Source organism: Mastomys coucha, chromosome X (assembly GCF_008632895.1).
Source record: "Mastomys coucha isolate ucsf_1 chromosome X, UCSF_Mcou_1, whole genome shotgun sequence".
Lineage (NCBI taxonomy): Eukaryota > Metazoa > Chordata > Mammalia > Rodentia > Muridae > Mastomys > Mastomys coucha.
Window position 1 is genome coordinate 152,770,168 of NC_045030.1, and position 13,992 is coordinate 152,784,159.

The following is a 13,992-nucleotide window of genomic DNA, read 5'->3' on the forward strand; positions in this document are numbered from 1 at the left end:
ATAATTCGCCTCCTCAGAATTATAGCTGCTCAGTAATAAGGCTGGTTTCAGTGGTCTTTGTTCTGTGTCCCTTAATAATAACTATCTTAATATATTATATATAATATATATCTTAATAGTAACTATCTTAATATATTAGTAACTATCTTAAGAGGTCCTTTTTGTCCTTTTGATATGTAGAAAATCTACCAAAACTCACCCTGAATTGAATTTATTCTAGGTTAAAACAAATTAGGCTGCTAGTTACTTTTTGTTTGAATTCGTGTAATAAAATACTATTTAGTCTAAGTCTCACAAGACCATATTTCACTCACCCAGTGTTGTAAAGTTCTATTCCCTCCTAGTTCCAACTTTTATCTGGAAGACCACCAGTGCTAGTCATCAGAACTTAATGGTTCAAGGTCATCAAGATAGGACATCCAAGAAATGTACACTCATGAATGTAAAGTGCTTGACTCCAAACTAGAACACTAATGCTTAAGTCATGATTACTCAGTTCTTGCTGTCCTAAATTATTTTTTACCTATTTTTATAAGGCATCAAAAATTCTAGCTACATATTTTGGAGTCCAATAGGATAAGTCTATTCCCAGACCACTGCAATCTAGTAACCACACTTACCTTAGGCTTCTCTAGTAGAGGCAAGGAGTGAAACTAGTATTTTGCATTGTCATTAAGGTAGTGAAGGTACAGAATTAGAACACCTTCAATTCACTGTCAAGGACAACTTTATGAAAGTAACATTTTGATTAATATGGATAATTTGATAAACCCTCCTTTAAGAGAGAATCCCAGTGACTGTTTTTATTTTCTAATTAAAAATTAGTCCCTGCCACCTACCCACCCCCACCCACACACATACACCTAACTATGATGAGGTACAGGTGTTTTATTTTGTAGCCAGAAGTTTCTGTATCTTTGTCAAATCTTGGACTATGCATTATTTTCTTAAGAAAATAATATGAGGAGAAAATTATTACAATGTTGAAACAGAGTCCAAAGATGAAAATGGGGTATAATATGTTTCAAAGTCAAATGCTGTCCTTAAAGTTACATTCAAGGCTAAAAAATTTCAAATTATACTTTAATTTAAATTTCCTCAAAATGGGAATAGGTTATGCTTTCAACTAGAAAGGCTATGTTTCATACCAGGATCAAATTTCAGTTCTTAACCAAACTTAAGACAGGCTTGAAAGAGTTAATGCTTATTGAGCATTATTCATAAGCAAGTGGAGCTGACATAGCAACAGTTTCTCCTCAGGGAGGAGAGGGGAGGGAACAAACAGGACAGGACACAGTATTCACAGTCTGTGGTTGGAGAGCCAGCACTAGCCTAGCTGTATTGTTTACGCTCCATCCCAGCAAAAGGCATTGATGTGGTGAAGAGAACACATGTGCCTGGGTTTGGGATGCTGAGCACAGAAAGCCCCTTTTGGTGCCTCTTCTGGAGCACTAAGGCATCGGCAGTGCAATACAGCTGAATGGTGCATACTGTTTCTGTTAAATTTCTACACCTTTTGTAAATTGGGCAGGAGCGCCTGGAAGCAATGATGCGCCGGTCCCTGGAGCGTACACAGCAGCTAGAGCTGAAGAAGAAGTGTTCATGGTCAGGATCACCAGCTTCAGGGCCTGGAGGACGCGATGGTGAGTCTGATGCTATCTCTGCATTGCAGGGCCCTGTGGGGATCACAGGAGTGACTGGATGTCTGCAGGATTGGAAGATCCTGTGCATAGCTTTACAGGCACCTTTTAGGATGCTTAAACTGCCATGCTTCTTGTATGTATGTATATGCATTTCTCATAGAGGAGATCTGTCATTCTTTTTGCTATCAGATACTCAAAGCATGAATACTGGGCTTTAGGGAAGAGTGAAAGAAAAGCAAAGAAAATAAATATAGAGCCTGGTAGCTGGACTGAGCACACAGGTCCCAAACCAGTCTCATTTTAGGAGAGGGAAATGGCAGAAAGGCACAACTCTAGATGTGCCTGGAAAAAGTAGCAGTTATTCTCTAAGAAGGGCTGGGCAGTTTCCTTTTTTTTTTTTCCTTTCTCGTTTGTTGCTCTGATTTGATTTTAAAGCAACTTAACTTATTTCATTACCTAATTCATAATCATCTTTAAATTTTCAAAGGCCTAATTTATGGATTATTACTACTATCAGGATGACTTTCCCCTCTTTTCAATGTTATAGTTTGTTTCAATGATCTCAGTATTCTATTATGCAGGAGTGGTATACTACTTCTTTCTGAGAGAAGATGCGTGAATTACTGAGTCTTGACTTTGCCATCTGTGATTTTTAACCATTTGGCAGTGAATACACTTTTTTTTTTTAATTTTGAAAAGGCAATAATTCATTTGTTACTTTTCTATCTTTATTAAAAACTAAAATGCAGCAAAAAAATTGGACTTTTTCTTTTACCTCTCTTTGCTCTGATTTTTTTCTGTGTAGGTGAATCAGAAAATACCCCACCCCTTCCTCTAACTTTAGCAACCAGCACCCCCCCTTCGGACACAGGGACTACAGCTGCTGCCGAGTCCACCAACGGTATACACGAGCATCACCATGCCATAGTGTTCTGTGACAACTGTTCTGATCACCTTCCTCCATCACTGTGTCTGTCTCAATTGTGAAGTCACTCAAAAGTGAAATCATTTTCACAATTGATTTCTTGGTCTGACTTGTGACTTTTCCCCCTACAGCTGTGAACAACATCCCCATATATTTTTGTTCCTTCATCACAGAGCTGCATGCCTTATATCTTAGTGTCCTGGAGACATTTCATCCTCAGCTCACTAACTTATGCCTTTAAAATAATCTCATCAGTATTTCACTTTTGTGCATTTAGAGTCTCATTCGTCATCTTGTTTTACTTTTTAAATAGCAAAGTACTTTTTTTTACTTCTGGTGAAAAAACAGAAATCACACAGAAATCACGAATTCTGAATAGAATATTTGGGCTTGGTTAATGTAATGAATTTCTGGAGAAATGTTTGAGAGACCGTGGTAGGGAATTTATCAGTACCAACATGGAGTCTGGCTTTGTGCCAGATCTATCTCTTTGTCTAAAAATATAATACATGGAAAATATAAACATGAAAAATTGCTATGGTCTAGATTAAGAATAGAACTTGCAAAACTTTGTTTTCATTTAATGGCTTTAGAAATGCTGTATATTTGACTGGTAAACTGAAAATGAGATGTAGAAGGGATGTGATAGTTATGAGCAATATAGAGAGGCATTTTAATAGTAGGAATAAATATCTTTGATTTCTTATATTCCTTTAACACAGAATATCCTTATTGGTAGTGCTAGGTAGCATAGATTTTGCTTTATAGCTTAAGACTTGGTCTTCCCCATAGTAAAGCTAGTAACAAGGTGAGGTGAGTGACTCAGACATACAACCTATACGAATGCCAAGAATAGCAAGATAATATTTTAATGCTGAATTTATAAAAATTAAACCACAGAACAATCCATGTAAAACAAAATAATAAATTGCCTTCCATTCCCCTCCCTTTCTCTCCCCTGCTTCCCCAGGGAACTCATGGCATTGCCTGTGCTAAGCAAGTACTCTACTACTAAACAACATCCCCAAATCAAATACTGAATTTCTAGATACTAGTGCTATGCAGAACCATATCAGAGTCTGAGGCAAAAAGGAAAATCTGTGTAGTTATATTCATTGCTTATTTTTCTAGAAAATTATTGTTAAAATTGAAGAGTAGTAGTGTTAAAATCCAAGACATAATTTTAAGTATAAATATTTTATATATCCTCAATTAAAATGTCATATTTTGATTTTAGTTTAATTGAAATTATTTAATATTACCACTTAGTCAGCAGAAATTGTCAGATATGAGGAATTCTCTCATTTGAAAGCATGAGTTAAATTTTGTTAGCTTCCTTGATAGAAATACATGTGTACTTTTGCCTTAGGTTCTAACACAGCTTCACAGGGCACTGCCAGTACTTTTCTTTTGGTTGTAATGATTTAATTTAGAAGCCAATCTAAAGCAGTGACAGAAAGCATAAGAACACCAAATCTAGGGTCAGATGTTTAAATCTTACTATACTGTTAAAACATTTGCAGAGGAGCCATTTTGATGCTTTCTCTTAAAAATAGGAAGAAAATCTGCCACTGCTAAAGTTAATGCTACTTTAAACACAAACTGCATTACAAATTACATTCTTTTTCAACCTGAGCTTCAAATAACCTTCAGGAATGTTCTGTTTCAGCACATATAGTTTTAGTCAAGGTGTTAGATGTTTCTAAGAACTGTTGTCTCTGGGTCTAGGTTAGTTGTTTTTGTTTGATGTGGATATGTTTAAAAGTCTCTGGACACAAGAAAATTCTAGATGGGATTAGCATGTTTTTAGCTGAATATTTGAATGAGTTTGAACATTTAAATTAAAGAGAAAAGTATAGCGAAGGAATTGCAAAACAGTGGCAGCTGTAGCCTGGACATTTCCAGATTAAGATAATGAAAGCAGTATGCTGTGCTGCAGTGGAGTACCATTGAATGAGTGTGGATGAGGACAGGAAGGACACTTTTAGATATGATTTCACAGGCGACGGTGATAGAAAACCAATGTCTTTAATGCATTTCTCTGCAGCATGTGACAAACTTTCAACATCAACCATGAATTTGCCAAAGCAGACGGAGCCTCCTATGAGTAAACACCTGTCTTCATCCACCGTGGCAATATCTTATTCCCCAGACCGAGGCAAGTGAATGGGTAGACCTTGTCTCTCCAGTTAGCTTCTTTCTGGTGTGAGCATCTTAACATTGCCCTTTGTGAAAGTGTCCTTTCAAGCCTTCTGTAAATCGTACCACTGTCCTAACCTCTAGGGTTTGGCTTACAGGACTTTGGAAAGTGGTATTGTTCCGTAAAGAAAGGTCATTATTAATTAATAGGAATTGATAGTCTTCTAATTTGCCAGAACCTATTCCACAGACCATAGAGGAGTTTTGTTTTGTTTTGTTTAAAGCACCTGCTAGGTCAGCGATATAATTGATTAGCTAGAGGAGAATTGATTAGTCAGAGTTATCTGGAGGACTTGATAACAGAAAAAAAATAAGACTGTGAAGTCATTCATGGTTTGTAGGTCTGACTGTTTTACAAATGAAAACAAAAGTACAGAAAGAAGTGGATGCTTTTTTAAAAAGGTAAAACATGAACAACCTTTTAAGGCAATATTTTGTTTTGGGAGACAGTATATATAGAGAGACATCCACTACTTTCAGAACCAAAGTAGACTTAATAGCATCCATGTTCTAATGAAAGCTTGGAAGAGTTGTTGGAGGCCTGAATTTTTGCCTTTTACTCTACATAGGTTAAGAAAGAGAGATCTCTTCTTGTGTAACATGAATATCCTAAAGTACAGATGAAGGAAAGTCAGGTACTAGAAAACTGTTGAGGTTGTCAGGTTATCACCAAGGGGTGAGCAAGGAGAGGTTTGTAACTTGGAAGAGGCTGGTAGGCCTTCCTGATTGTTACTCACTGGCATTGATTTTATCCCTACATCCCAAAGGCATGATGTATGTAGTAGAGTTCCCAGAAGTGTCATAATGCTGTTGATTTCTGATGTCCATTTATGGGTAACTGCTCGAAACATAGAAGGAAGGAAGAGTTTGAAGAGAAAATACTTAACACTTTTAATTCCATGGCTATTCCTTTAGGGAACATATTCCACATTTTCATTAGATCATGTGCCTATAGATTGTTCTTAAATTCATTTTTTACATTGATAAACATGCAAACATAAACATGCCATTTCATGATTGACAACTGAATTATCTGCTTATGTGTATATTCTAAGTTGAACTTTTTAATCTCCATACCATTTACTATATGCATCTAAATAAATCTATTGTCATACATTATATCCCTAAACCAGATATTTTAATTGTTGGATTTTATTTTTTCTTTTAATTTTTTTGATATTTTGTTGTTGATTTTGCTTTTCTTTTTGAAGCAGCATCTCATTCTATGGTCCAGGCTGGCCTTGAACTCCCAATACTACTACTTCCATGCCCAAGTGCTAGGTGTATATCATAACATCCAGGGGTCAATGAATTTTGGATCATGAATCCTGCCTACTATCTTCCATTAAAGCCAGTAATTGGTTGGCTATTATTTTTGTGCTATTGGTGTAATTTTGCTTTTACTTAAAAAATTAAAAGCATAGGAAAGAATTTCTTTTTCTACTGTTATATGAAGGCACTTTTCATTTTAAAAAATCGGCATTTTAAAATATTTACTTTACATATTTTTTAAAATTTTTTATTGAAAATACATTCTTCTCTCACACAATACTTTGCAACCACAGTTTCCCATCCTTCTTTTTCTCTCAGCACTTCTCTACCTTCCCTCTCCCCTAGATCTACTCTCCCTCCACTTCCTCTTTGGAAAGGAGCAGGTCTCTAAGAAAGTGTAAAATTAGTTTAAAATTAGTAAAAATTGGGCATGATCTTTGTTTTTCCAGTGTTATATGTATTTAGTAAGTGAGTCTATATAAATGTTGGAAGTGGGGTTAATTCTCTTCATCTAATACCGGTCTCTATGCTTGTTTTTTGTTTGTTCTGCTTTATTTTGTTTTTGAGACAGGTTCTTACTGTGTAGCTCAGGCTAGCATCAAACACAGGATTCTCCTGCTTCAGTCTTCAAATGCTGTGTGTACCATTACACACCTATATCTCACCTGTGTAGCTCAGATAATAGTGTGTTGAATTAATTCTGATGCCACAAGAGAATGAATGAACTCTCCTAAAATCTTGAGTGATGTTTTATTTGTTTGATTTTACTGGGACAAACTCCAAAACCATCCCTTGTTAGAGTTATTTTTATTTCCACAGTTGTTCTGCTACCATAATGTTAAATGCTATCATTCACTATCTTATTTAAAAATTTTCTTTTATTTTAATTCTGCTTTTTTAAAAAATCCAATTTAATTCCATCCCTCAGCTCATTGGATGCACCTTAGTTCCATAGAAACCTTTCTTGTTTCCAAGACTGCTGACACCCACACAGCCTTCTTTAGCCAGCAGCAGAAATACATCCATGCTCTCTGAGCAGGCCAGTGACTCGGGTAAAAGAGTCCAAGCTACGAAATCAAAGAAAATTCCTGAAATATTTTTGATCAGCCTTGGATTCATTCCTGAATTTTTGCATTTTGCTTCTCCTTTGCTGCCTTTATGAAATGCTTTCCGTGGATAATAGCATTTTATGCCTGACAATATTTTGCTGTTGCTGTTTGTTTTAAAGCTGAATAATATATAGGTGAGTAAATTATTTTATGAAATGCTTTCAGTAGATAATAGCATTTTCTGCCTGACAATATTTTGCTGTTGCTATTTGTTTTAAAACTGAATAATATATAGGTGAGTAAATTATTTTATGACTGGTGACATGTGAATCAGGTGGAAAATCAACTTGATAGGCTATGGAGGTTAGAATTTTCTTAGGAGATTTTCTTTTTTGGGGGGGAGGGGGAATAGCATATACATGTTTCCCCTTGGAGTATCACAGCTACCACTCATTTTTGCTCATATATAAAGTGGAAGTATTTATTTATTTATTGTAATGAAAACCACATATTGTGGTAAATACTTATAATGTTAGCTACTTAGTAGGCCAGAGTTGGAAGATCATGAGTTTGAGGCCAGTCTAGGCAATATAGCACAACTGTGTCTCAAATTTTTAATATTAAATTATCGTGAGGATTAAATGAGATCATAGAATAAGGTAACACAGTAGTTGGCACAGCATAAAAGCTCAATAACTGTCTAGAGCCTTGCTACTCAAAATGTGATCCATGGACCAGTGATGAAAACTTTGTAGAAAGGCCAGCTCTGAGGCCCTCCCTAACCTGTATATTAAAGTCTGACAAATACTGGACCAGACTATCAGTGACCTTCCTTTATTGAATAAGATTAGAATATGATGTCAAGATTTAAGAGGATAAGCATTCTCTTCATTTGCAGATGAGCAGCGCAGTGTCTATATAAGGCCACATTCCAAGATACAGTGTATTCAGTGAAAATTACATCAAGTTACATAGGATCTGTTCTTATTATTTATGTTTTTTGTTGGGGAGGACAAGATCTCATATAGTCCAGACTGGTCTCAACTTCACTAATGTGGCTGAAGCTGGCCTTGAACTCTGGATCTTTCTGCCTCTATCTCCTAAGTACTGAGATTGCCAGTACGTGTCACTCTGTCTGGCTATAAAACCTCTTAAGTGGTTATGATGTGATTTGGCACTTCTACTCCTAGATACAGAGCCAGAAAAATTAAAAACACTTTCAAAGGTAAATGTTCTTATCAGCATTATTCACAGTAGCCACAAGTGGAAACAACTTGAATGGATAAACAAAATGAAACATATCTATAAAGTAGGATATTGTTCAGCTTTAAATAAGAAGGTCATGCGGATAGATAATACCTAATAGATGAAGTTTGAAACTATTCCAAGTAAAAGAGGGAAGTCACAAATGTCACAAATTACATGATTTTGCTTATATCAAATATCTGAAATAGGTAAATCCTAGAGACAGAAAGTAGATTAATGTTTAACATGGAGGAAAGGGAAGAAAGGTTAGTGACTGCTTGATGGATAAAAGGTTTGAGAGCCTTAAAAGGATTTGTAATTTGGTTATGATTGTGAATATACTAAAATCAATGAACTGGAAATTTAAAGGAGAAAATTATATGATGTGCTGATTCTACCTCAGCAGTAACCCTAAATTCTTAGCCAGTAAGAAGTATCTTCATTCTTAGAAGGAGAAATATTTCAGGGATTCCTCAGATTTGCTCAGAAGGTTCAGTATATAGGAATACACACCTCTTTTATTTATTATGATGAAAGGATATACAACAAAATCCACCAAGGGGGGAAAATGAAAGACAAAGTCTAGGAAGGACAAGGCACAAGCTTCCAAGTCTCTCTAGTAATCACTCAGAATGTGTTTACTGAAATGAGTTAAGACAAGAATGAACTGCCCGGGGCTGGACAGATGGCTCAGCTGTTAAGAGCAGTGGCTGCTCTTCTGAAGGTCATGAGTTCAATTCCAGAAACCACATGGTGGCTCACAACCATCTAATGCCCTCTTCTGGTGTCTCTGAAGACAGTGACAGTGTATTCATATATACATAAAATAAAGAAATAAATCTTTTAAAAGCAAAAAACAAAAGAAAAAAAAGAATGAACTGCTGACCAGGGAAGTTTGTTAGATATTTGATGCTGATTATTTTTTTTTACAGAGATATGACCATGTGAACTCCTTGCTCAATATATATCAAGATTTTGTATTTTTGAGCTGGGCAGTGGTGGCACATGCCAGCACTTGGGAGGCAGAGGCAGGCAGGTTTCTGAATTTGAAGCAAGCCTGGTCTACAGAGTGAGTACCAGGACAGCCAGGGCTACACAGAGAAACTGTGTCTCAAAAAAACAAGAAAAAATTGTATTCTTGAAATGAAAGTGGATATTCAGATTGTTTTTACATACAGCTTAAGGTACAATAAATTATCCACTCACCAGCTAATGATGGAATCCTTGATAAAGTCTTACATTCCCAGGCATTGTTCAGAGACCCACCTTAAAAGCTGGATTTTCCAAGGCAGAAGTCAAATCTGAACACTCTCTTCTGAATAGTCTATATTCTTAACCCCATTGTCATGTCTTTAACCAGTGGGACCCCACACACAAAAGGATAGGCATTGATCTTACATGTAACCTTTAGGTAACCTGGGTTTAAAAGTAAAAATCCCACTAACCTTAAAGGTCTGTCTTAGGCAACCATGTTGCTTCCTTGTTCCTTCTGAATCTTTTTCACTTGGCTCCAGCCCAGCTCTGGCCGGTAAATTGAAGCTTTCCTGACCATCTTTAATTCAGTTCTAAGGCAGTGTTACAATGTTAAAGGCATGTACAAGTACCATTCTTGAGGGTTCATGGGTTCCTATGGAAAATGAAAAGATGAGGACTTCAAGGCACTCAGAGCAGGAGATTTCATTGATCAAGAGACTTACTCCCCCATCTGAATTCTTACTGTAGTTTTCCAGCACTGTAGTTGCCCCAAGGTGCTCAGTACAGTGGGAGAATTCATTTCAGTCTGTGATTCCAGAAAGGCTGCCTGAGGCTATCAGTCCCAAAGTCCCCTTCTGTTGGTGACATTAGCCTATCTACTGGTGAGTGTAGATAGTGTATCAATGTGCTGTAATGGCACTCTACCAAAAAATGGCCCATTGCAGTTATCTCAGTAACACTGTTATACACAGTCTAGACCCAGAAATCTGTGTGCACATTTTCCTCTAGAAGAAGAGAACTTCTTCGACCAATTTTGGAAAACAAAGATCACAAATATCTTGTGACAATGTCCTCCATGTTACTATAAGCAGACTTTGTTTTTCTTTGTATTCTTTTCAGCATCCAAAACCTGATTTCTCAAGTATTCACTACACTTGCACAAGCCTCTTTTTAAAAAGGACAGAGCATCTTTATGTGTAGGACAGGAAGAGGAGAAGAAAATATAGAAAAAATTAAATCATCTTAATCAGAAAGATATATCATGTTTAGAGATTATTCAGAGTCAAATCCTAAATTTTCAAAGAAGGTATCTTAGCTATATATACTAGGAAAAGGTAAAGTAAGTAAAGTCTGGCTATATAGTCCATTTTTATAAACCATAACTACTTTTAAAAATCAAACAGGAAATAGTAATAATGGACTTTGACAACCTTTTGCAAAGAATGTACATATGCTCTGCATCCAAATTCTAGCAGTGAAGAAGAGCAGCTTGGATTTCTTTTTTGGATGGTGCCAATAGAGACCCTGTCCTATGGACATTTATATGTAACCCAGGTGTTTCAGCAGTATTCAGGATGTTTCACAGTTTGTAGACAAAAGGAGGGATGTATTTGCAGCAATCTCTTATTTGAATTTTAAAATTCCAATGTATATCACTTTTGGAAAGTTCTTCTTTTCAGGTCTTTAAAGCCTCTATTTTTAGACATAAATTATAGTGTTTAAAAAAAAAAAAAAACCCACGGGCTGGAGAGATGGCTCAGCAGTTAAGAGCACTGACTGCTCTTCCGAAGCTTCTGAGTTCAAATTCCAGCAACCACATGGTGGCTCCCAACCATCTGTAATGGGACCTGACGCCCTCTTCTGGTGTGTCTGGAGACAGCTACAGTGTACTCACATAAATAAAAAATAAGTAAACCTTAAAAAAAAAAGTTAAAATAACCCAAAACATTAGTTTGAAACTTGTTCTGGCTTCAATACTTAGTTCCAACCCACCCACTGAGACAAAAACAAGAAAAGGTTGGTTCCCCGCGCCCTCATTTCCACTGAAGGAGAAAACAAAAACTACCTCCTGACTGATTTTTTTTTGTTTTTACCTCAGTTTAGGTAGAATAGCCAAAAGTAGCCAAGGAATCCCCTGAGGCAACACTCTTGGAGTTGCAGTAGTTATCTTCAAATTTTGTAACAACTTTACACCTCTCACAACAGAGAATATCTTGCTTATTTCATAGCATGGCCAACAACACTATAGCCACGCAGCACCACAGGTTCACTCCTCCCCCATCTCTTGCCCCAAACATTGATTTTACTTTATTTTTATAAATTGGAGTCATTGTAGCAATCCCCACCTCTTTTTTTATATATTTAATTTAAAATTTTTTTTATTATTTTCTTTATTTACTTTTCAAATGTTATCCCCTTTCCTGGTTTTCCCTCCGAAAATCCCCTATTCCCTCCCCCTGCCCCTGCTCACCAATGCACCCACTCCTGCTTCCTGGCCCTGGCATTCCCCCACACTGGGGCATAGAGCCTTCACAGGGCCAAGGTCATTCTCTGCTACATATGTGACTGGAGCCATGGGTCCCTCTATGTGTACTCTTGGTTGGTGGTTTACTCCCTGAGAGCTCTGGGGTACTGGTTGGTTCATATTTTTGTTCCTCCTATGGGGCAAACCCTTCAGCTCTTTCGGTCCTTTCTCTAGCTCCTTCATTGGAGACCCTATACTTAGTCCAATGGATGGCTGTGAGCCTCTACTTCTGTATTAGTTGGGTACTGTCAGAGCCTCTCAGGAGACAGCTATATCAGGCTCCTGTCAGCCAGCACTTGTTGGCACCCACAATAGTGTATGGGTTGCTGACTGTATATGGGATGGATCTCCAGGTGGGGCAGTCTCTGTATTATCATTCCTTCAGTCTCTGCTCCATAGTTTGTCTCTGTAAATCCTCATATGGGTGTTTTGTTCCCCCTTCTAAGAAGGACCAACATATCCACACTTTGGTCTTCCTTCTTCTTGGGGGTCATGTGGCCTCTGAATTGTATCTTGGGTATTCTGAGCTTCTGGGCTAAATCCACTTAACAGTTAGTGCATACCATGTTTCTTCTTTTGTGATTAGGTTACCTCAGTCAGAATGATATTTTCTAGTTCCATCCATTTCCCTAATAATTACATAAATTCATTGATTTTAATAGCTGAGTAGTACTCCATTGTGTAAGTGTACCACATTTTCTATATCCATTCTTCTGTTTAGGGACATCTGGGTTCTTCCCAGTTTCTGGCTATTATAAATAAGGCTGCTACGAACATAGTGGAGCGTGTGTCCTTATTACATGTTGGAGCATCTTCTGGGTATGCCCAGGGGTGGTATAGCTGGGTGCTCAGGTAGCACTATGTCCAATTTTCGGACGAACCGCCAGACTGATTTCCAGAGTGGTTGTACCAGCTTGCAACCCCACCAACAATGGAGGACTGTTTCTCTTTCTCCACAACCTCTCCAGCATTTGCTGTCACCTGAGGTTTTTTTTATTAGATGTTTTCTTTATTTACATGTCATACAATATCTACTTTCCCAGGTTCCCCTCTGAAATCCTCCTATTCCCTCCCTCTCCCCCTGCTCACTACCCCACCTTCTCCTGCTTCCTGGCCCTGGCATTCCCCTGCACTGGGGCATAGAGCCTTCACAGGGCCAAGGGCCTCTCCTCCCATTGATGACTGACTTGGCCATCCTCTGCTATACATATGCTGCTGGAACCATGAGCCCCACCATGTGTACTCTTTGGTTGGTGGTTTAGTTTCTGGGAGCTCTGAGGGCACTAGTTAGTTCATATTGTTGTTTGCCCTAAGGGGCTGGAAGCCTTTCAACTCCTTGGGTCCTTTCTCTAGCTCCTTCATTGGGGACCCTGTACTTAGTCCAGTAGATGGCTGTGAGCCTCTACTTCTGTATTAGTCAGGTACTATCAGAGCCTCTCAGGAGACAGCTATATCAGGCTCCTGTCAACCAGCACTTGCTGGCATCCACGATACTGTCTGGATTTGATGATTGAATATGGGAAGGATTCCGAAGTAGAGCATTCTCTGGATTGTCCTTCCTTCAGTCTCTGCTCCATAGTTTGTCTCTGCAACTCCTTCCATGGGTATTTTGTTCCCCCTTCTAAGAAGGATCAAAGTATCCACACTTTGGTCTTCCTTCTTCTTGAATTTCTTGTAGTTTGTGGATTGTACTTTATGTATCCTGAACTTCTGGGCTAATATGTATTTTGTGTATTCTGAGCTTCTGAGCTAGTATCCACTTATCAGAGAGTGCATACCATGTGTGTTCTTTTGTGATTGGGTTACCTTACTCAGGGTGATACCCTCCAGATCCATCTATTTCCCCAAAATTTCATAAATTCATTATTTTTAATAGCTGAGTAGTACTCCATTGTGTAGATGTACCACAATTTCTGTATCCATTCCTCTGTAGAAGGACATCTGAGTTCTTTCCAGCTTCTAGCTATTATAAATAAGGCTGCTATGAACATAGTGGAGCATGTGTCCTTATTACATGTTGGAGCATCTTCTGGGAATATGCCCAGGAGTGGTATAACTGGGTCCTCCGGTAGAACTATGTCCAATTTTATGAGGAACCACCAAACTGATTTCCAGACTGGTTGTATCAGCTTGCAATCCCACCAGCAGTGAAGGAGTGTT

The 13,992-nt window shown here is 37.8% G+C and overlaps 1 protein-coding gene across 4 annotated transcripts in view; it reads left to right on the forward strand.

Annotated features, from left to right (window-relative positions):
* The window catches only part of Map7d2 (MAP7 domain containing 2), a 105,294-nt gene that overhangs the window by 63,936 nt on the left and 27,366 nt on the right, over positions 1–13,992 (forward strand). For 2 of the 4 annotated variants that reach the window (XM_031370136.1, XM_031370144.1), the window contains exons 4-6: positions 1,532–1,643; positions 2,449–2,544; positions 4,616–4,726. In XM_031370136.1, the coding sequence (XP_031225996.1) occupies positions 1,532–1,643; positions 2,449–2,544; positions 4,616–4,726 (319 nt within the window). The remainder of the gene's footprint in view (positions 1–1,531; positions 1,644–2,448; positions 2,545–4,615; positions 4,727–13,992) is intronic. The other 2 variants (XM_031370145.1, XM_031370153.1) reach the window with 1 other exon arrangement.